At 34.1% G+C, this 22,627-nt stretch overlaps 1 protein-coding gene across 1 annotated transcript in view; it reads left to right on the forward strand.

Moving 5' to 3' along the window:
- ADGRV1 (adhesion G protein-coupled receptor V1) overlaps nucleotides 1-22,627 on the forward strand; it is a 540,475-nt gene that overhangs the window by 364,106 nt on the left and 153,742 nt on the right. The window contains exon 86 of the mRNA XM_057540356.1: nucleotides 6,835-7,013. Within this exon, the coding sequence (XP_057396339.1) occupies nucleotides 6,835-7,013 (179 nt within the window). The remainder of the gene's footprint in view (nucleotides 1-6,834; nucleotides 7,014-22,627) is intronic.

Consider the following 22,627-nt stretch of genomic DNA (forward strand, 5'->3'; position numbering starts at 1 on the left):
GAGCTTGGAATGATTCCTGGTATAGACTGCACACTCCATACGAATTTACCCATATTATCAGCTAAGCAAATATGTAGACTAATAATTCTTAGATTTTGAAACATGTTGAAATACTCTGTTTTTCCAGTATAATTTACATCTTTTTTTGCAAAAGAGAATTAGCTTGATATAGGGGAACGAGAGGGCTGACAGTGTAAGGCAGACGTGAGCTGAAAAGCTTTAGCAAGCTGATAACCTCTGACCTCTTTACTGAAGTGCACGTGTGGCTTATAGCAGGCTCCAGAGCTGGTGGCCGTGACTGTTTTTTTAGGCTTCCCCTTTGTTGAGTGTTTCTTTAGGCTTCCCCTTTCTTTGACAGGGAGGTCACACTGTGCATGATGGGAATAGAGTAACAAATTATTTTACTTATTTTTAAGAAGTATACAGCTCACAAATTCCTTTTTGCCCATGGAAATTGAGTTATCCTGCTGTTTGCTCTTCATGTAAGATCACTCTGAAATTACTGAAACAGTAGGGTTATGTCTACTCTAAGAAAAATTGACAGTGAGAATTTAAGCTCTCATAGTATGTTTGCTCTATTTTCCTAGTTATTGTTCTAATTTTTGTTTCTTTTTTCTGTTTTGATTTGCTTTCATTTTAGAAATAACATATACTAATTGTACAAAACATAATCAAACACTATAGAGAAATATTAAATGAAAAGTACATCTATTTCTCCCTCTTTCATATGCTCTCCACCCTCTGCTCTACCCTCAACCCTACTCCCAAAGTTAAACACTGTTAATGGTTTCCTGTGTATGCCTCCAGATATATTCCACAAATATATAAATATTTATAAATATATAAAGAAGCACATATGTGTGTTTGTGTGTATATAGTGTATATATGTTTATATATAGTGTATATATATACATATATATAGTATATATATAAATTTACCCCATACTGATATACTTTTTTTCTATTCTATAATATGGTTATTCCATAATTTTTTTTCTGATTCCTATTAATGAAATGCTGGTTATTTCCAATTATTTTTGCTATTATAAACAATGTTTCTTAGAACATCCTTACACTCTGAATATTTGTTTACTTACAGAATGTCCGTAGAATAAATCCCTAGAACTAATGTTTTTGCTCTTAACATCTACGTGAAACATGCTACCAGATGGATTGCCAGACCATGAGTGAATTCATGTAGGAAATAAATCACAAGTAAATTATTTGAGATATTAGTATATAATATAGGTAAATAGAAACTTAATTTTGCCTGTATATTCATTTGGCCCAGTTTTATGATCGTTTCCTGTCACCAAGTTAAATTATGTAATAATCTGCTTCAGTTATGATCAATATCCAAGCCTGGATTGTCCTTGCAGTCTGTTCATTTCGTGCCGAAGGACACAGCTTACTCAAAACTATAATGTTTTATTTTGAAACTACAGCTTACTTGAAGAACATATTTCTTAAATGGTAGAATAAAGTTAGAAATCATTTCACAGTTGTACTTGAGCATTCATATCTTGTGCTTTAATCTCTCCTTAAAATCTGGCTATGAAGAAGCAAATGTATGTATATTTATTTCTTGGTAGAAAGACTACTTAGTGCCAGAGCATAACAACAGGAAGGGAAATGCTAATATTAGCTGTGTTTTTCCTTTGTCATTGATTTAATTTGAGGGGACATCAAAGGTATTAAGGAAAACAGACTGGTAATTATCAAGATAAAAATGATATATCCAGGAAATACTGAATTCTCCAATTCCCACAAAGCCTTGTAAAAATTGTTAAAAGGGAGAATAACTGGAACAAGGACACGTGGTAACATTTCTTAGACTCTCCTCTGAAATGAATGACTAAGAACGTATGGTAATGACAGAATTAATAGCATCCGTGATCTCTGACTGAACTTGATGCTATATATCAGTGCAAGATTTCTGGTGACACAATTAATAACCAAATATTAAACAACAGGCTAGATTCCAATCTTATTCCACATATCATGAAAATGTATGGGATTCAAGCAGCCTATTTTAACTTAAAAAAAGAAAAGGTAGGGCTTCCCTGGTGGCGCAGTGGTTGAGAATCTGCCTGCCAATGCAGGGGACACGGGTTCGAGCCCTGGTCTGGGAAGATCCCACATGCCACGGAGCACTAGGCCCGTGAGCCACAGTTACTGAGCCTGCACGTCTGGAGCATGTGCTCCGCAACTAGAGAGGCCGCGATAGTGAGAGGCCTGTGCACCGCGATGAAGAGTGGCCCACGCTTGCCGCAACTAGAGATAGCCCTCACACAGAAACAAAGACCCAACACAGCCATAAATAAATTAATTAATTAATTTTAAAAAAAAAGGTATTTCTCCTTTATATTTTATAAATATAATATGTATTATATTAGCATATACTATATGAGCAAACTAATGAATCTGTGTTTATGGAGCATAGGAAAGCATTTATGACTTATTACCATCAAACAGTTAACGCAGTATAGCTTCAATTTTCCTGTGCAGACACTTGGAAGATAGTAGCGGTAATCACTGAAAATGTTACTGTAAAAATAAATAGACATGTCCGTATACGAATGTAAGTAAATATGCTTATAGACACACCATCTTTTAGTTTATTCCTATCTATATTTGAACTAAATTGTATCTGGGTAATTCATTTGGTTGGTTTGCATCTTAATCAGAATCAGTTTAAATTCTAACAGCCTCGATTCCCAATGCTGAGAAATACGCTTCTCCTGTCCTCAGTTTCCTCCTGTATTAATAATAATAAAAATAAAACTTAGGAGAGCAGTTGTCTTTATTAAATGAGATATAGCTCAATGTGGGGTCTACACTTATTAACCAATTAGTAAGTACTGATTCCATTCTTCTTCTCTTAAACTGTTGTATTTAACATTTGTAAGTTTCCACAAGTTTAACGTTGACCCCCTTCATTAGGAGTTCAATCAAATCAATTCTACAATTCTTTCTGGCAAGGTAGTATATAAATGAATAAACTCAATAACTAAACCAAATTATGAAATTGTTATTAAATTCAATGAAAACTGTTCAATGTTGAAATTGTGTACATCATCGTTTATTTGATATTTCTCAATAAAGATTGTATGCAGAGCATTTTACTAGGTACTACAAGGTATACAAAAATTAATCTACCATAGCTCACAGATATGTTTCAGCCATTTCTGTTCTGATTAAGGCCTTTATAAGTTCTCATTTAGTGCTGGCAAAAAGTGGAGAGGGAGAGAGAATGGGTTATCTCCATACTTGAACCAGGAAAATACATCTCCATTGGCACATACAATGAGTGTGGGAAAATGAGCACAAAAAAATAAGCTCTCATGGAAACAGTAATATTGTCAGTATTTGTGTGACTTTCTATGGAAATAAATCTTAACCTTAGTCTTCACAAGATGCTTTTATGAAAAAGCTATGTTTTTCTCTCGCTGCTTCAGCTTCCTTATCTCTAAATAAGATGTCTTGAGATGGTCCATAAGATGGTTCTAACAAAGTGTTTAAAGCCTAGAGATAGAAATGTAACTGGAGACCTAGATACTGAAATTTCGATTCACATTTAATCTTTAGCAAGAAATATGTAAGTGTGGTAAGCTGTGCTCAGTCAGTATGAAGCATGTTGGTGAGAGTGACACCTTTAACTTATACTGAATTTTCATAATTCTTTTAGTTCTAACATTGGATAAACACAGATACTGAGGCACATATGCTATATATCTGGCAACATAAAAAATATTATGCAAAGATAATGGTCTCTTGATACTCTAACCTTCGATTACAAAGGAGGAACCACGATTACAGGGAAAGGAATGTATCTCAAATGCTCCACTCCCACCTTATTGTGGAGAATGGCAGTACTGGAGCTTTTAACCCAAGGGCTTCAGAGGAGCAGTATATGCCTCAGTGTTTTTAGAACAATGAAGAAAAACTAAGTTAATCTAAGCAAACGTTCAAATCATAAAAGGAATAATAAGCATATAGGCTAACTCACTGAACCCAAGTTCTGTAAGTACAGTTGGACCTCAAGGAGCTGTGAGCAGGAATGGATGGCTTTGTCCCTTCTTCTCTGCAAACACACTTTCTCTCTTCACTGTGCTTTTGGCTACTCCCACCACTAAAGTTCATATGTTTTCTTTTCTCAGTTGACCAGCTTAGCTATCACAAAATTTCAGGGAACTCAATGAGAGATGATTGGTCCAGCCTGAGTCAGGCTTTGTCGCCAGATCCACAGCTGTGGGCAGAGGAACAGGGTCATGAGCCCACCCTGCATATGTTGGCAGGGGGTGGGGGAAGGTGAGGAGGGAGACAGGGCTCAGAGAAAGAGCGCTGATGGCCTAGGCATACATCCCAGAATATACCTACCATGCATACTATATTAAAATATTTTAAAATTCAAGTAAAACTTGGAGTTCGTCAACACAAATCTTAGGTTTAGGCCATATGGTATTTCCAGAATAAGTAGATGTTGTTTCATTACATAGTGTTTCCATTCTTTAGCAAAAACAAAACAAAAAAAAGTCATATAGTGGTAAATGCTGTCCCTAGAGTATACCTCAATGATTGGATTCTTTTGAGAAGGAAAGAGATGTTTTTAATTAACAACAGCTTATGACATTTGGAGCTTGATTTGCTTAACTGAGTATTCAAGAATCAGTGACCCGGTACCTTGAGCTCTTTAGAGCAGAAGCATTGCGTTTGTAAATCTAACAAGCAGTTACATTTGTCTCAGTCTTATCTGAGGCTGTGGTAAAGGTCAGACAGTTGCTGAAACGTTCAATGATTCTAACTGATGGAACTAATGTTCATCTGTGTAAAAGCGGACATTTTGGAAATGCCCCAATCTTTATCATGATGAATCAACTTAAAAGTCATTTACCAATCTTTGTGCTCCTTCCTGATTCTTACACCGACTGCACCACTGAGTTACCATGTTATAAGGATACACACAACATCGATTTAAAATAAATAATCCGTACTTTTATTTTGGAAATGGGTTAATCATCCTTACTTTGCATGGATTTTCATTCTCTAAACAGGCAGTATTGACCACTCCAGCATCAGACGCTTGATACAGTCCCACCTATCTGAGTCATGTCCCTACGCTAATAATAGAAAGGAGGAAAAAAGCCTCTTGGACCTAATAATTTTTAAAAAGAAGTTAGAACAAATTTACATAAGCAGCAACTCAAAACATGCTTCATAATTACAGATAAATGCAGATGTACATAAAGATATGGAGTGCTGACAGGAAATAAAATTCAGAGACAAAAATCTTCAAGTAACCAAACATTTTTATCCTTTCCTGGTTTAGGCCAATCAATACTAATCCTTCAAGGCTGATTTGGTTCAGATAGAATCTTACCTGGAGGCCTCAGTAGACTATCTGAAAGCCTTCCCAGGAACATTAGGCATGTTGTTTTTCACATAGAAGAGTTTCCATTGTATCACTGCTTACTTTTGGTCTTTATCTTTTGTTTTTCACACTGTCCGACATTCTAATAGGAGATTTAAGTGAGATGGTCACATTTTTTAGTGCTGACTATGTGCTTAGCACTTTATATGTAGTGTCTTATGTAATCTTTATAATAGCTTTGTTGTACACATGAAGAAACTGAGATTGTTGTCACTTGCTCTGGGATTGTTGTCACTAATGTATAAAAATATACATATATGATTAATCTGTACTCACACTCCACAATATGAAATTGAGAAGGGGGATTTATCTAGTGGATAAGCATCATTGTGTGAAATATGTATGATATGACTTTCAATGTTGTTTCTGTAATAAAGGATAATTAAACATAAGTGATCTCATGGGAAAAGAACATTAGAAGGCAGAATATATAAGTTCTAGATTTGGCTTATATACGCGCTAGGTGTGATTTAGGGCCAATAGTAACATTTCCAGGCCTTGGATTTCTTCTTCTATTTATCTAATGTATCCCTTCATCCCCCTTACTCTTTATATACACTTGTCCCTTTTATATTTTTATCTTAAGAAGATAAGACATAACAGATATAAAGTATGATATAAATATAAATGTTTTCCTTAATGATTTCTTCCCATTTGTTTGGAAAGTAAGATTCAAGAAGGTAAATACCTCTACCACCTCTGTTACTGTTATAGCCCCAGTGCCTGGACGGGCCTTTGAAATTTAGTAAGCATTCAATAAGCATTTATCAAGTGCTTATCAAATGAATGAAAAAGAGAGAGTGTAAATTGAGAAAGGAGAATGGCCGCAAAACCTACCCCATCACAGTGCATTTTTCTCTGTGCAAACAATTTCTGTATACTTGTCTGTCTCCCACTTGGGACTGAGACTGGGGCTGTTGTCACAACTATATCCCCATTCCCTGGATCAGGTGTCTGACTCTACCACATGATAAGCCCTCAATAAGTAAAAATTGTTTAAAAGTCTGGAACATAGGACTATTTACTTCACTATCATCATGAAGCTGTTCACATGGAAAGTAAGTTTGAGTATCAGTGTGTGTTTCTTCAAAGACATTGACAGAACAATCACAGACGATTATGACTGAGTAAATCAAAACAAATTAAGCAAAATATAAAGAACAGTAAATAAACTAAGTATTTACTAATGTTTTCGGACTTTTGAGATACCCTGAATTTCTCGGGTATATGAAAAAAAATGAATGTGTGAACTGACTTAAAAAATCAAATCAAAACTATAGTTATTGAGTAGAGCCTGGCCCTTTGTTGATCTGTTGTCACTCTTTATGCCTAAGTCAGGTGAGTGTGTTTCCTGTGCCACTAGACCAGAGCCTGTTCATCTTATGCTCTGCTTCTCTCCTTAGTCTGTGAATTTCTGGTACGTGCTGGTGATGAATGATGAACACACAGAAAGGCGGTATCTGCTGTTTTTTCTTCTGAGTTGGGGACTTCCAGCTTTTGTGGTGATTCTCCTCATAGTTATTTTGAGAGGAATCTATCATCAGAGCATGCCGCAGATCTATGGACTCATCCACGGTGACCTGTAAGTACATCCAGACAGAGCACACTGCCTCCTCCGCCTTTCTGTATCCACGCGGCTTTACTGGTAGAAGATGGGAGCAGTTGACTAAGGGGTCTGACTGAAGGAGCACCATGAAGACCTTTGCCTTCCTGCCACACCTTCTAAATCTCTACTTCCTCTCATTATCTCTATAAATAAGAAGCTATTGCCTCTCCAGTTCCTTTGATAGATGCAGTTTTCTCAGGTGAATTGGTGTATCAAACAGTTCACAGTAATTTATACTTTACCATAATTTAGTTTGTTAGATTGGGACAAACAGAAATACCTAGTGAAATCAGGGAACTATGAAAATTTTGGTGAAGAATAGAATCAGTGACAAATTTGGAGTGTGGCATGTTATCTAAGGAGTCTGATATTTGGGGGGGGGGGGATGGGGGAGCACAGCAGGCACCATCATTCATAAAATCCCTAAATACCAAAAGACTGTCAGAGTGAATGGAGAGTGTCTGCAAAAGTACATGGGAAGGAGGCAAGGTCAGCTGGGTCCTTCTGATAGATTCTTATTAAAGTACACTGTAGTCTTGAAATCTAACAGATCTTTATACACACATATATATGCATGCCTTACTCCTGAATCTGGTATCTTACAACTTTGAGGACCACTCAGCCCCTTTTATTGACTCCACATTAAAAAAAAAAAATAACTTTGTGGTAATAAAGCTTAATCAACTCCCTTGGTGTAATGAGGATTTAGAGGAAAAAGTAACATTTCTAAATAAGAAAGAATAGCCTAGTCACAATCTTATGAAGACAATATTACCTAATTATCTCACAGGTTATTGTGAAGATAAAAATTAGTTAATAGATATAAAGAATCTTTTGAAGTAAAAGTACTATATAAGCAGAAGTCATTTTCATATTATTATTGCCTCTGATCAATTATGATCATCCATTATATACTTAATCAACACTTGTTATTGATGTATGCAGATATACTTCACACGTGGGCAATCACAGACTAATATCCCATACCACATTAAACCAAAGGAGATGAGCTATGTAATACACACACACACCCATTGAGATACCATATATAGTAATTTAGTCTTTTTATTGCAATTCAGTAAGATTCCCTCATACTGATTAATTTATAGCATTACAACAATTGTATTGAAATATAGTATTATATTTTGTTGATATAAAATTCTAAAAGCCAGATCTTCTAGAAGGGAATGGTTGTGTCTTTTCACAGTTATATTATGACATATTACTACTCCTGGCATTAATTTAAATCTTGGGCTGCCAGGATTAATTTCAGAAAGTTCTGCATCTTTCTTTGTCAAGTACAAAGTAACCATGAGACAAGTCCTGGTGGCCAGTAGCCATCTCTTTCATGAGCTCCCTGGCAAGATCAGAGTTATTTGGCAGCAGTTTTAGCATCACATGTATACACACCCAGTCTGGATAAATGGGTGTGTATCACCCGATGAAAGTGATGAAAGTGATGTTAATTAGAAGAAATTCTCTCTTGATGCTTCTAAGAGGATTTTTAAGAGAGAAATAAACTGTTATACAAGAATGTCCAAATCAACTGACTCTTAAAATATTTGCCTTCTGAGGCTTTTGCAGAAAGTTCTTTATTACCAGCTCAACTATAATAAATGCAATGTAAAATATATTAACCTTTACCCAATCTTAAAATTATAGGCTTATTCAACCAAAAGTGACTAACCTTTGTAAGTAGTATAGGTTACTTTTATTCTTCATTCACATAGAATATTCATGTGAATTTATTCCAGTTTTTAAGAAATTCTGTATTTTTGATATTACTTTAATCTCAGTGTAAGAATAAATTACTATGTTATTTTTGTAAAATATTGTATACTTATATCATCATTTAAAAACATGCCTTTTCTCTGGAGATGGTAGGATTTGTGGTTGTAAAATAACTGGACATCTGTTGTGCAGTGGTTGTTTGCAGTAATAAAACTTTCTTTTTAGTGAAGAATTTTCTCTAAGTAGATCTCTAATGTATTAATATGCTCAAGTTGTTATATTTACAATGTTTTTGTCAACTTTTGGAACCAAGATTGTGATAATTTCGTAAAACCAGGAAGTGATTGCTCTTTTCCTATTAGCTGAAAAAATTTGCAAGTTCAGTGTTATTTCTTCTTTATTATTTTGGAAGATGTCACACATGAAGCCAGCTAGGCCTCAGGCTTTCTTTGTAGGAAGACTTTTAATTACAGATTCATTTTCTTATAAACATATAGAACTATTCATATTTTCCATATGCAGTTCTTTCTGTGTCAATTTGATAAATTGTCTTTTTTTCTAGGAATGTTTCCATTCCATCTAACTATTCAAATTTTTTAGTGTTTGTAAGATCTGTAGTAATGAATCTTTTTTCGTTCTTGATATTGACAATTAGTGTCTTCTTTCACTATTTTTTCCTCTCCTCATCAGTCTTGCTGGGGTGTTTATGAATATTACTGTTTTTTCCCAAATTCAGCTTTTGACTTCTTGATATTCTCTATTGTGCATTTATTTTCAATTTCATTTCAATTTCATCAATTTCTAGACTCATCTTCTTGATTTACTTTTACTTTTGGATTTTATCTGACTTTTCTCTTTTTTTATTTATTCTGTTTATCTTATTTATTTTATTTGCTTTGCTTACTATGTGCCAGGTACTATGTATTTATTTTGTTTATTTAAAAAAATTTCCCCAGCTTTATTGAGATATAACTCGCATATATAATTTTGTAAGTTTAAGGTGTACAATGTGATGCTTTGATACCCACATCTATTGTGAACTGATTACCACAATAAGGTTAGTTAACACCTCCATCACCTCACATAATTACCTTTTGTGTGTGTGTGTGTGTGTGTGTGTGTGTGTGTGTGTGTGGTTAAGAACATTTAAGATTTCTTCTCTTAGCAACTTGCAAGTATATAATATATTATTGTTAATTATAGTCACCATGCTATATGTTGGATCCCCAGAACTTATTTGTCTTATGCTAGAAATTTGTGCCTTTTGACCAATATCTCCCCACTTTCCCCATCCTCAGGTCATGGCAACCACCATTCTAATCTCTGTTTCTATGAGTGCAGCTTTTTTAAGATTCCTCATATAAGTGAGATTATACAATATCTATCTTTCTCTGTCTAAAGTACTTCACTTAGCATAATGCCCACAAGGTCTATCCATGTTGTTGCACATGGCAGGTTTTCCTTCTTTCTTGTGGCTGAATAATATTGTAGTGTATTGTATATATTGCAATATATATCTCACATCTTTATGCATTCATTCATAGACACTTAGGTTGTTTCTATATCTTGGCTATTGTGAATAATGCTGCTGTGAACATGGGGGTGCAAATATCTCTTCAAGATCCTGATTTCATTTCCTTTATATGTATATACCGAGAGGTGGGATTGCTGGATCATATGATAGTTCTATTTTTAACTTTTTGAGGAAACTCCATACTGTTTTCTGTAGTGGTTGTAACAATTTACGTTCCCACCAACAGTATGTAATCTTTATTATTTCCTTCCTTCTGCTAACTTTGGGCTTAGTTTTTTCTTTTCCTAGTTCCTTGAGGTTTAGAGTTAGGTTGTTTGAGATCTTTCTTTTTTCATCATGTAGACTTTTAGCACTACAAACTTCATCCTAGAACTGCTTTTGCTGCATCCCATAAGTTTTGGTATATTGTGTTCCATTTTTGTTTGTTTCAAGATTTTTTTTATTTCCCTTTTGATTCCTTCTTTGACCCATTGGTTGTTTAGGAGTGTATTGTTTAATTTCCACATATTTGTGAATTTTCCAATTTTCTTCCTGTAATTGATTTCTAGTTTCATACTATTGTGGTTGGAAAAGATACTTGATATGATTTCAATCTTTTAAGATTTGTTAAAACTTTTTTGTGCCCTAATATATGATCTATCCTAGAGAATGTTCTGTGTGCACTTGAGAGGAATGTATATTCTGTTGCTGTTGGATGGCATGTTCTATATGTCTTTTAGGTCCATTTGGTCTAAAGAATAGCTCAAGTCCAACATTTCCTTATTGACTGTTTGACTGAGTGATATATCCATTGTTAAAAGTGGGATGTTGAAGTCCCCTACTATTATTGTATTCTAATCTACTTCTCCCTTCAGATTGGTTAGTATTTGCTTAGTATATTTGGGTTCTCTGATGTTGGGTACATATATATTTATGATTATTATATCCTCTTGATGAATTGACCCTTTGTCATTATATAATGGCCTTCTTCATCTCTTGCTACACCATTTGAGTTAAAGTCTATTTGTACGATGTAAGTATAGCTACCCTTGCTCACTTTCAGTTCCACTTGATGCAATATCTTTTCTCATCCCTTCACTTTGAGCCCATGTGTGTCCATAAAGCTGAAGTGAATCTCTTATAGGCAGCATATATTGGACCTTTTTTTAAAAAATCTATCCAGCCATTCTATGCCTTTATATTGAAGAATTTAATATATTTACATTTAGAGTAATTATTGATAAGGACTTACTAATACATCTTATTGTTTTTTTGCCTATTTTATTGTTCCTTTCTTCCTTTTTCCTCTCTTGCTATTTTCCTTTTTGAATCGGTGATTTTCCATAGTGATATGCTTTGATTCCCTTCTCTTTATCTTTTGTGTGTCTACTGTAAGTTTTTTGCTTTGTGGTTACCATGAGGCTTACATAAAATATCTTATTGATATAACAATCTATTTTATTGGTCAACTTAACTTCATTTGTGTACAAAAACTGCTCTTTTACTCCTCCCCTTTTCTTTTTTGGGTCATAATTTACCTCTTTTTATATTGTGTATTTATTAACAAATTAATGTAGCTATAGTTATTTTTAATACTTCTGTCCTTCAACTTTTTTAGTAGAGTTAACTGGTGAACACACTACCTAACTACTGTGTCAGAATATTCTGAATTTGACTACATGCTTACCTTTACATGTATTGTATATTTTCATATGTTTTCATGTGACTAGTGTCCTTTCGTTTCAGCTTGAGGAACTCCTTTCAGCTTTTCTTGTAAGGCGGGGCTAGTGGTAATGAATTCCTTCAGTCTTTATTTCTCCTTAATTTCTGAAGGGCAGCTTTGCCAAGTAGGGTATTGGTTGGTAGGTTTTTCTTTCAGCACTTTGAATATATCATCCCACTCTCTTCTGGGATACCTCTAAGGTCTCTACTGAGAAATCCACTGATGGCATTATGAAGGTTTCCTTGTAAGTTACAAGTTTTTTTCTCTTACTGCTTTTAAGATTCTTTCTTTGTCTTTGATTTTTGACAGTTTTGTTATAATGTGTTTTTCAGAGAAGATCTCTGTACGTTGAGTTTGTTTAGGGACTTCTATTATTTATTCACAAGTCCAATAAACATCTTTACCAGAATGACATGCAGCTATCTTATATTTAACAGGTTTAAAATTAATCTCTTAAATGTGTGCTTTGACCTACATTCCCTAGGAAAAGTCCACTGTCTACCTAGGTACCCATGCTGTGAACTTGAGAGTTTTTCTACTATTTTCCCCTTACATTTCACATCCTATCAATCACAAATTGTTTCCTAGTCTAACTCATAAATGTCTTCCTACTACTTTCTCATTTTCATCTCTTATTTCATCACCATCTCTTCAGTTCATTTGTGTCATCTTTGTCTTCTCTGTTGGGTTGCCTCTTAACTTGTGTTCTTATCTCTAATTTATTCCTTTTACAGTCCATTCACTAAATTTTGAAAAATGGAAATAACCATATCACTCTGATGCTTAAAACCCAAGAGCTGCTTTTCATTACCGTCAAGGTCATGGACTGTTAGGTTGTCCACGGTTTGACTCTAAACTATTGAACCAGCTTCTTTTAGCATCCTTCCCACCCATCCTTTCCAGTTATCCTTTGTAACTGAATCACTTGATATTTCCCATGGTCTCCTATGCACATACCTTTAACTATATCTTCTATGCCTCAAATAATTTTCTTTCTTTATGTCTGCCAAAAAAATACCTATTTTTCCTCTAAACATCAACTTAAATATCAACTCTTTAAAGTGTCTATTTTCAGATTAAAACACTACCTCTTATATATAATCTTGGTAGACTCAGAACCCGTCATAAATGCTATGATTGTACCAACCATACTATATAATGAATACTTGAGTAAGTTAGCTATGTAAATTGAAATTCATCCTGGAGGTCAGTGATTAATTATAGAATATATGGTAAAAAATAATAAATTTATGAAGAATGTGGGGCTTAATTTACCCCTTGATGGAAATATCTGAACTGGAAAAAAGAAAAGCCTTAACAACCAAGGCAAGTTTACACAAAAGTAGGTTTAGAGAAAACTTTCATGCTTTCTCTATAATATATACATAATAAAATTTTACACAGTATATGGTTAACAAAATGTATCTAAAATACCTGGAAGTCATCAAATGATACTAATGTCTCAACATTTTAAATACTGTGTGAGGCATGTCATATCTTATAAGAAAAAAGTCTTCTTATACATATATAATAGATAAAATTCTAATTTACCAAGAGTAATGGATTTTTGAATCTAGATTTAAATCACACAACATGATTTAGAGAAAGGTTTTAAAGAGCCTATAAAATTTTAAATTTACTTTTGTCTATGAAGTAGAACACCCAATATAGACTTGTTACCCCTTCTTTGTCACTGAGCTGGTTAATTCTGTGAAACTATGAAAAACTATACTATACTCAAAGTTAACAAAAGAAGGCTTCCTATACCTTTAAAAAATTTTAAAGACATTTTCATCACTTTTTGAAAATTGTGCTAGAAATTCTTCTAGCTTTCTTTTTTATCTTATAATTGAACAGTGTTTAACTAAAGTAAAGCTAAAGTAAATGAAGTCTGTCCTTGATTGATTTCCATTGGTTACCAGAAGTAACTCTACTGAGAGTACCTAGAGGTAGTCTCTATTGCGTGGTGTATATTTAGTGTCTTTGGAAGTAGCCACTGATTTTTCTTGCGTTGGCTTCTCAGCTGCTCTAGGAAAAGGAACAATCTGAAGAAAAATCCCTAGCTTTATCATGCCAAATGCAGAGGAAAGAGAATACAGAAGGGTCAAGAGCCAGGGTAGAAGCCAAGGGAATATGGCCCTGAGATATTGTCCCTAAATAGATAATATGCTATTAATCTGGGGCCACAATTATGTGACTATGGAAGGATAGAGTGATTGAGAATGAGTGGCAGAGTCATGTCATACAGAGGGGAGGAGAGTGAAGACTTACTTATCTCCATATTCCTACCTCTGAGCTGTAAGACCCTGACACATTAATAAATGTCAGTAACAGTAAAAATGATATAACAAAGATGATAGGTTATTTTGTACTTCCAAAACACTTGCTTTTTTCTCTTTCTTGCTAGGTCATATGAATTCAACCTTAAAGAAAAAAATCAGCAAATTGCTTACTGAATAACTATTATGTGCTAAGGCCTAAGTGAATTCTCTTCTATTTAAGCTAAGAATTTGTTTGCTCATGATGAAAAAATGCATAACTTAATTTAAAAATTCATTACAGTTTTTTAGTTTTTCAGTACTTTAGTTTCTTAATATTTTGGCATCATGTTTTGTTTTAGATATTCTTAACAAATCTTAATTATAACCTATTCTGATTATCCTGCTCCTGAACTGAATTACTTGTTTTATAAATAACTCAGTCCTCTGAAAACAATCTAATTTTGCTAGCTATATTAGGAGAAATGTTGTTAACGTAGAGGACAAATCTGTGTATTCTAAATTAGAACTAAGTAGGAGATACAGCTCTGTATGGGAAGTATGATATCATATGAGAGTCTTTATTTTCATTGAATTACTTAAAAAGAGAATCATGAAAAATGTTTATAAATACAGGGAGGCTATTTACCTATCGTCTGAGGATTAGAGAAAATTGCAGTAAATCTATGGAAGAGAGATGTTGTCAGGATCTCTTCAAGGATTTTCTCAGGTGGGTGGTATGTTATTGCACATGAGTGTGTACGCACACACACACACAAATACATGAATAGAAATAGCAGCTTTCGACTCGCATTTTCCATTTATCCAGAACTCCAAATAAAAAAATATTGAGAGTATGCTTCTCCACAAAGTCTTAGAATCATAGAATCAAAGGGTTGGAAAACTTCCAGGCATGTCCTCAAAGGCATATCATGATTCAAACCCCTGTTCAAAGACTCATTAGCTTCTTGAACTTCTTACTCTAAACATACTCAGTTTATATGACCTTTTATAGCTACTGATTATACAACTCATTCTACTACCCTTACCTCATTCTCTTAGCTTATGTTAGCTTTAGCTCTCCTAGCACCAGCCTCAGCTTTTCTGACTACTGCTGTATCTCTCCGAGAAAAATTCCAACTGGTGCTTTGACATATACCCCTCATGACTTCTCTTAAGTCCCTGGATCCTCTTCTTCACATGCAAGATGGAACCTAGGTGAAAAGAGAACTTTATAAAGCATTGGATCCAGTCTCCATACAATCCTTGGGTAATCTTTACAGCAATCCCTGACAAATGTTCATTCACTTTATATTTGAACTCCTCTATGAGAAAGCATGTATTTCCTCCCAGGACTTTCCACATAGAGTAGAAATCTTTTAGATTCTGGCTCAAAATCTAATTGCTGGATTCTCACCAAAAAAACCCCTAAACATTTCAATTTAATAATCCTTCAGTTTGTCACTGTTATTTTGTTTCCAGGCTAAACATTTCTTATTTGTTCAAATATTTCCATATATAGCATGCTTTGCATCTTTTCACTATCGTAGTAGCTCTCCTCTAAACTTGTTCTATCTATCCATCTATATCCATCTTCTTCTCTTACATTTTATTTTGGAAAGAATTTTAAACACAGAAAAGTTGAAAAAATTGTCAGAGTTCACATATATCCTTCACTCAAGGACATATATATACATACTTAAATAACTGTAGTACAGTGATCAAAACCAGGAAATTAACTATGATAAAACACTATTAACTAAATGGCAAACCTTCAGATTTCACCAGTTTTTCTCCATCTTTGGAGACAAGCATATGATTTTATTAATGTACATCAATATATTAATGTGATGTATGATATTATTAGATAGAGCATACCTACCATTCCTAGAAGAAATCCCTCTTGGTCATTGTATTATTTCTTAATATGGAGTTGGATTCTCTTTATTTATATTTCACTTAGTATTATTGTATCACTATTCATGAATGATGTTGGTTTATAGTTTTTTTTCCCCTTTGGACTGCCTTTATTTGGTTTAGGTAACAGTGTTTTACTTGCTTTATAAAAGGACTTAGGAAGTTTTTCTTCCTTTTAACAGTGCATGAGACAGTCTGGTCTCAAAAGGTTTGGTAGAATTCCCCTGTGAAACCATCTGGGCCTGTTTCTTTTTGTGGAGTTGTCCCTCAATAACTTTTTCTAGTTCTCTGTAGAAATTGGTCTGTTTAAGCTTTCTAAATCAAATGGGAACAATTTTGATAGTCTGTATTAAACTAGGATTTTATCCATTGTGTGTAGGTTTTCAAATTCATCTGCATGGAGGACTGCAAATCCTCATCACTTCTTTATGATATACCCACAAACATAAAATTCTGTTCTCCACAAATGATGTCACCATAGTGACCTAGTTTGGCTAATGTCAGACAGCATGACAGAGTTCTTTATTAATTGCTTGTAGCTCTGGATAATGAAGAGAAGGCATATAATAGCCTTAAAATGTGTCTAGCATACCTTTGCCATTATTCAGTTTAATTTGAATAATAATTACAAGGGTTTTTGTATTCTGTACCTGTGTCCCCATGATGTGGTGTATTACTTAAGACACACAAGCAAAATAAGTTTTCTTATTCAAGTAAGTGAAGTTGCCATTAGAAGACAAAGATGAGAATTATCTGTGATCAATTTAATATTCTAAGTTAAATGACCTGAGTCATTTTACCTGTCGTAATTACTGGACAAATTCATAGATAGATTACCTCCCTTACTCCTTCTTTCCATAAGCATTCATTGAATACTATATAGGATATCCAAAAAACCAGTTCTACCATGTCCTATATTTGAGTAAAAATCACACATTTTTTAACACTCATTTAAAATCCACCTGTAATATCCTTCTATGTAAAGGAGATAGCATCACCAAATAGCATTATCAGTAAAAAGAATATTTATTTAGTCACTCTAGCTGGTTAACACTTATAAATAAGCACCCATGGCCAGATGCCACTCTGACTCTTATTTCTAGTACACAGGCATCCAACTCTTAAGTAAATGTGCTTAATATTTGGCACACCCAGGTACTGAAACGTAGGGACCTAAAAAAAGTGTACTTTAGCCAGTTCACTGTACTCACTATGTGTAGGGAGGTGGCTGTAAAATTTTTCTTGATCGGAACACAGTTGAAAGAGCAGAGGCTTTGTAGGTAGATAGACAAGAAGTCAGCTACTGGCTCTGCTGTGTTCTAGCTCTGTGACCCTGAGCCGGTTACTCTCTGAGAGTTTGCTGTTCCCCATCTGTGGAATAGGTATAATAAAACCTGTGTGTCATAGGATTGTGATGTGGATTGAGTGAGATAATGCATGTAGAGAAAATGCATGTGCAGAACCTGGCATGGGGGGGGGGGCCAGTTCATGACAGCCTTGTGATGGGTCTGTGAATGTGTGTCACACATGAAGTAATAATTACATGTAGTCTATCAGACAAGCCTGGCTAAACATTATTGACCCTATGAATTCCTGAAGGGCAGCTTATCATTTTACTACCTCCAGTTATTCTGAAACTATTATTTAAATTATTTCTATCATTTTCTTTTGCATCTTTGACATTGGGATTACAAATAATACACTCTTTAATATTTCTGAAACTCAGAAGCTTTTATCAGCCAAAGTCAGGAGTTTGGTTTATTTTGCTTTGTTTTGTGTTTGTCATAAATGAGAACAAAATGCCTCTAAAGCTTGCAATCTTCTATGATACTATCTCATTTGGTTTAGGTTGATATAACAGAATACCATTGACTACTGGGTGACTTAAACAACAAACATTTATTTCTCACAGTTCTGGAGGCTGGAAATCCAGATCAGAGTGAAAGCAAGGTCAGGTTCTTGGTGAGGGCGCTCTAGCTGGTCTTGTCCTCACATGGCCTTCCTTGGTGCATGCAGAGAGAGATCCTGTGTTTCCTCTTATCTAAGAGCATTAATCCCATCACAAGGCCCCACCCTATGACCTAATCTAACAGTAATTATTTCCCAAAGGTGCCGTCTCCAAATACATCACATTGGGGGTTAGAGTTTCAACATATGAATTTGGGGAGAGGAGGAACACAAACTTTCAGTCCATAGCTGGTATTTTTATAGTTTATCTAAATGTAAATACAATCTGAAGTGAAAGATTAAGTATCCATTTAGTTCCAGGGAGTCCTTTTTGGTAAGACCACAAGTTGTAAAAAATAATAGAACATTAGCTTCATTTATGTCGAAAGATGAGGAACTGTATCCTTCCATATCCAGAAACAACTAGATTTATTCTAATATTATTTTCGGACAGTAGTGTCATATAAATATTTTTATTTGTGATTACTTCAGTAGTATCAGTAATAGCTTTTTCCAAGTCTCAATACTTGTAACAATATTATAATAATATGTAACTTCACCTATAACTTCATATTAAAGGTATCTGGTATGTATTTTTCTACCTTTTCTCTATGTATATTCTAATATATGTATATACACATGCTCATACCTACATAAATACACACTCATAGGGGCTTCCCTGGTGGCGCAGTGGTTGAGAATTTGCCTGCCAGTGCAGGGGACACGGGTTCGAGCCCTGGTTTGGGAAGATCCCACATGCCACGGAGCAACTAGGCCCGTGAGCCACAACTACTGAGCCTGCGCGACTGGAGCCTGTGCTCTGCAACAAGAGAGGCCGCGATAGTGAGAGGCCCGCGCACCGCGTTGAAGAGTGGCCCCCGCTTGCCACAACTAGAGAAAGCTCTCGCACAGAAACTAAGACCCAACACAGCCAAAAACAAATAAATAAATAAATAAATAAAAATTTTTTAAAAAATACACACTCATAATGAAAACAGGATATGTTCTGTTTTGTAATCTACTTTTTATTTATGGGACAATTTTCTATATCCGTATATATCAATCATATTTTGTACTGTAATGTTCTATTATATTTATTTCACCAAACTTCTATTGGTAGACTTTTGGACTATTTCCAGTTTTTCTTTATAACATTGTAATGAATATCCCTATATAGGTATCTTTGTATACTTGTGTTATTGTTTGCCATAGGATGAATTTTGAGCAGTGGAATGGCTTATTCAAAGAAGACATATATAATTTTTTACTTTAAAAGATATTACCAAAGCATTTTCTAAAATGAACACACCTGTTTACACTCAAATCACAAAGTATGACAGAGCCTATTGCTCCACATTCTTGACAACTCTGGGCATTGTAAGTTTTTTTTCAGTGTTTGCCAACGTGAGGTAGGTAGGTAGATATATAGATAGATAGATATACACATACACACACATAGACATATATGTTTACATATATACATATATAGATAGATATGTTTTATATGTATATACAGATATATGTTTTTATATATATGTTTTAATAGCATCATTTATTATGTATCAGACATCATACTAAGTACACGTCTCATTTATATATCATTGCATACACTTATTTACCATTTTTATCTATTTTGTGACTTGCTTGTTCATCTTCCTCCATTAATTTTTCTGATTGTTTTTCATGTTTTCCAATAATTTGAAGAGTAGTATTTCCTTGTTTTCTTTGTCACTTTTTTTGGAGGTGAGGTGCACTATATTAGGGCTATTAGCTTTTGTCTCCCTTGAATTTTTATTTCTCTATTAACACATCTTTCTCCTATCCATTTGTAAGGAAAATTTACATTTTAATGTATGAGATAAGCTTTTGTGTGATATCAGATTATTTCAGAGAATTAGTTTAAATGTTTTGTGTGCTAATTAAATTTTCCAAGTACAATAATGGTACAGTTAACACATTGAGAACATTTAAAGTGATTTACTCAGGGTCAAAATGGTGAAAACGTGTTGCCACAAGAATCTCAGTCTGTGTTCATCCTAATTTATTAACTAGAGGCAGAATCAGGAAGAATAATGATTACGTTTTAATGCAGAGTGCTAAGAACTTAGGCATTTCAAATATCAAGCTGAATAAAGCATTAGGAAAGAGGTAATTGTAAAACTGCAGGAGGTGGAGTTGTAATGAGAGATGCTTGTGAATTGCATTTCATCTTGCTTATTTTCTTTAAAAATTTTACAGATGAAATGAAAAAATTGATCAGCTTTCATTTTCAGATGCTCTGCATTACAAGGTATTTTGCAATATATCAAAAACTCTCATTTGGAAATCTAAGAGAGCTCATACAACCACAAATGGTCAATCGTGTATTAGTTCAGGAAATAAATCAGTTATTTATAGGGGAAGTTTTGTTGAAGTCTCTAATGAAAAAGGAAATGCCCACAAATATAAACAGTTTGTCCAACAGGATATTTAGTGACTTAAGAAAACCATACCTGGCTCAAAAAGATTTTCTGACAGTTGATTTGGGGGTTATATTTTCTACTTTGTGGCTTTTCAGGAGCAAGGAATCTGCTTGCTTTTTTTTTTCTTAAAATAATATTTTTTTAATTATAAAATTTTAGTGTTTTTAGGTGTTTTAGAAATTATGGAAAACTTAGAAAATATAATTTAAAAAATAAAAGTCAGATATGTTCCCATCATTCAAATATTATTACTTCTGTTTATATGTTTCTGTTTATATCTAGATTTATAGATTTTTGCTTTTATTATATAAAATTGGGGTCACACAGTTTTATCTCCTCCTTATTTCACTTAATGTTATATCATTAGAATTTCCCATGCCATTGGGTATACCTCCACATTTTTTTAATGGCATCACAATATCTGTCTCAAGATGGACTTTATCATAGTGTGTTTACCATTCCCCAGCATTGGACATTTAAGTTCTTCCCTTTCCTCATTTTTAATATTTAAAAGGTCTGCAGTATGTGTGCTGTGTCACATTTCTACATCACAGATTTCTTGAAATGAAATTACTGGATTAAAAATATGAAATTTTTAGAAATATTGCCAAACTGTCATCCAGAAAGATTAAAAATTTAGTCTTAATGATGTTTCTGGAGAGTACCAGTCTCCTAACAGCAGTGCTAGTCTTGATTGTGAGCTTTATGGTTTTGATAGGTAAATGCAGTGTGTTAGGGTTGTCCAGAGAAATGGAACCAATAGCATGTAGGTAGGTAGGTAGGTAGGTAGATAGATAGATAGATAGATAGATAGATAGATAGATAGATAGACACAAATTTACAGTAAGGAGTTGGTTCATGAGATTACCGAGGCTAGCAATTACCAAAATCTGCAGGGAAAGTCAGCAAGCTGGAGACCTGCGAGAACCAATCGTGTAATTCCAGTCCAGAGGCTGGCAGGCTTGGGACCTCAGAAGAGGCAATGTTTCAGTTGGAGTCTGAAGACAGGAAAAAAGCCAATGTCCCAGTTCAAAGACCATGAGGTAGGAAAAATTCCCATTAGGGAGAGCAATCTACTTTACTCAGTTTATCTACCAATTTAAATGTTAATCTCATCCAAAAACACCCTCACAAACACAGGCAGAATAATATTTGACCAAATATCTAAGCATCCCATGGTCCAGTCAGGTTGCCAAATAAAATTAACCATCACATGGAGTGATTTATTATTGTTTCTATTGCTATTTCTTTAATGAGACCAGGGAGTTTGAATACACTCATATATTTATTCGGCCATTTGTGCTTCTCTTATAAATTGTTCATGTTGTTTTTCTATATTTTTATAGATTTGCGAGAGCTTTGTTCCTATTAAAGACATTATCCTTTGTAGTATTTGATGAAATATTTGTCACAATTTGTGATCTACGTTTTTAAATTGTAGTAAAACCTATCCATCTTTTCCTGCATTTTTCTTGGCTTATTATTGGTATGCTTAGAAAAGTTTTGTGTTCTTTCAGCATGAAGATTTATTTCTTCCTTAATTTCAGAAAATTTTTCTTCAATTACATCTTTAATGCCTTTCTATTCCCTTCCATTTAGGGAGGTTCTTTATTTCCTGAATACCAATTAATTTATTGGATCTTTGTATCTCCCGTATATGTATTATATTCTCCTTAATTTCTTTTCCCTTTGTGTTTTTTTCTCTCAAACATTTTCTACTTTTTGCAAATTCAGTTGCATACTGTATTTTTTATTTCTTACGCTGTTAAATAATTTGTTATTTTTGCTGGATATTATTTTTCACATCAGAACTCAGGAAATAATATATTATTATTGTCTGGCATTTCGTGTTACAGAGATTAGCCTGATACTGTTTTTCCATTCAGGTAAATTTATTCTTTACCTTCTTGGATGCTTGTAGATCTTTAACATTTTATTTCTATAATGTAAAAATTTGGGCTGAATGTATATAGTTATAGCTATTTTTTCCTTTAAATGTATCTGGTACTTGGGCTCTTAACTCCACAGACATAGCGTGT

This window comes from Balaenoptera acutorostrata, chromosome 2 (genome assembly GCF_949987535.1).
Source record: "Balaenoptera acutorostrata chromosome 2, mBalAcu1.1, whole genome shotgun sequence".
Lineage (NCBI taxonomy): Eukaryota > Metazoa > Chordata > Mammalia > Artiodactyla > Balaenopteridae > Balaenoptera > Balaenoptera acutorostrata.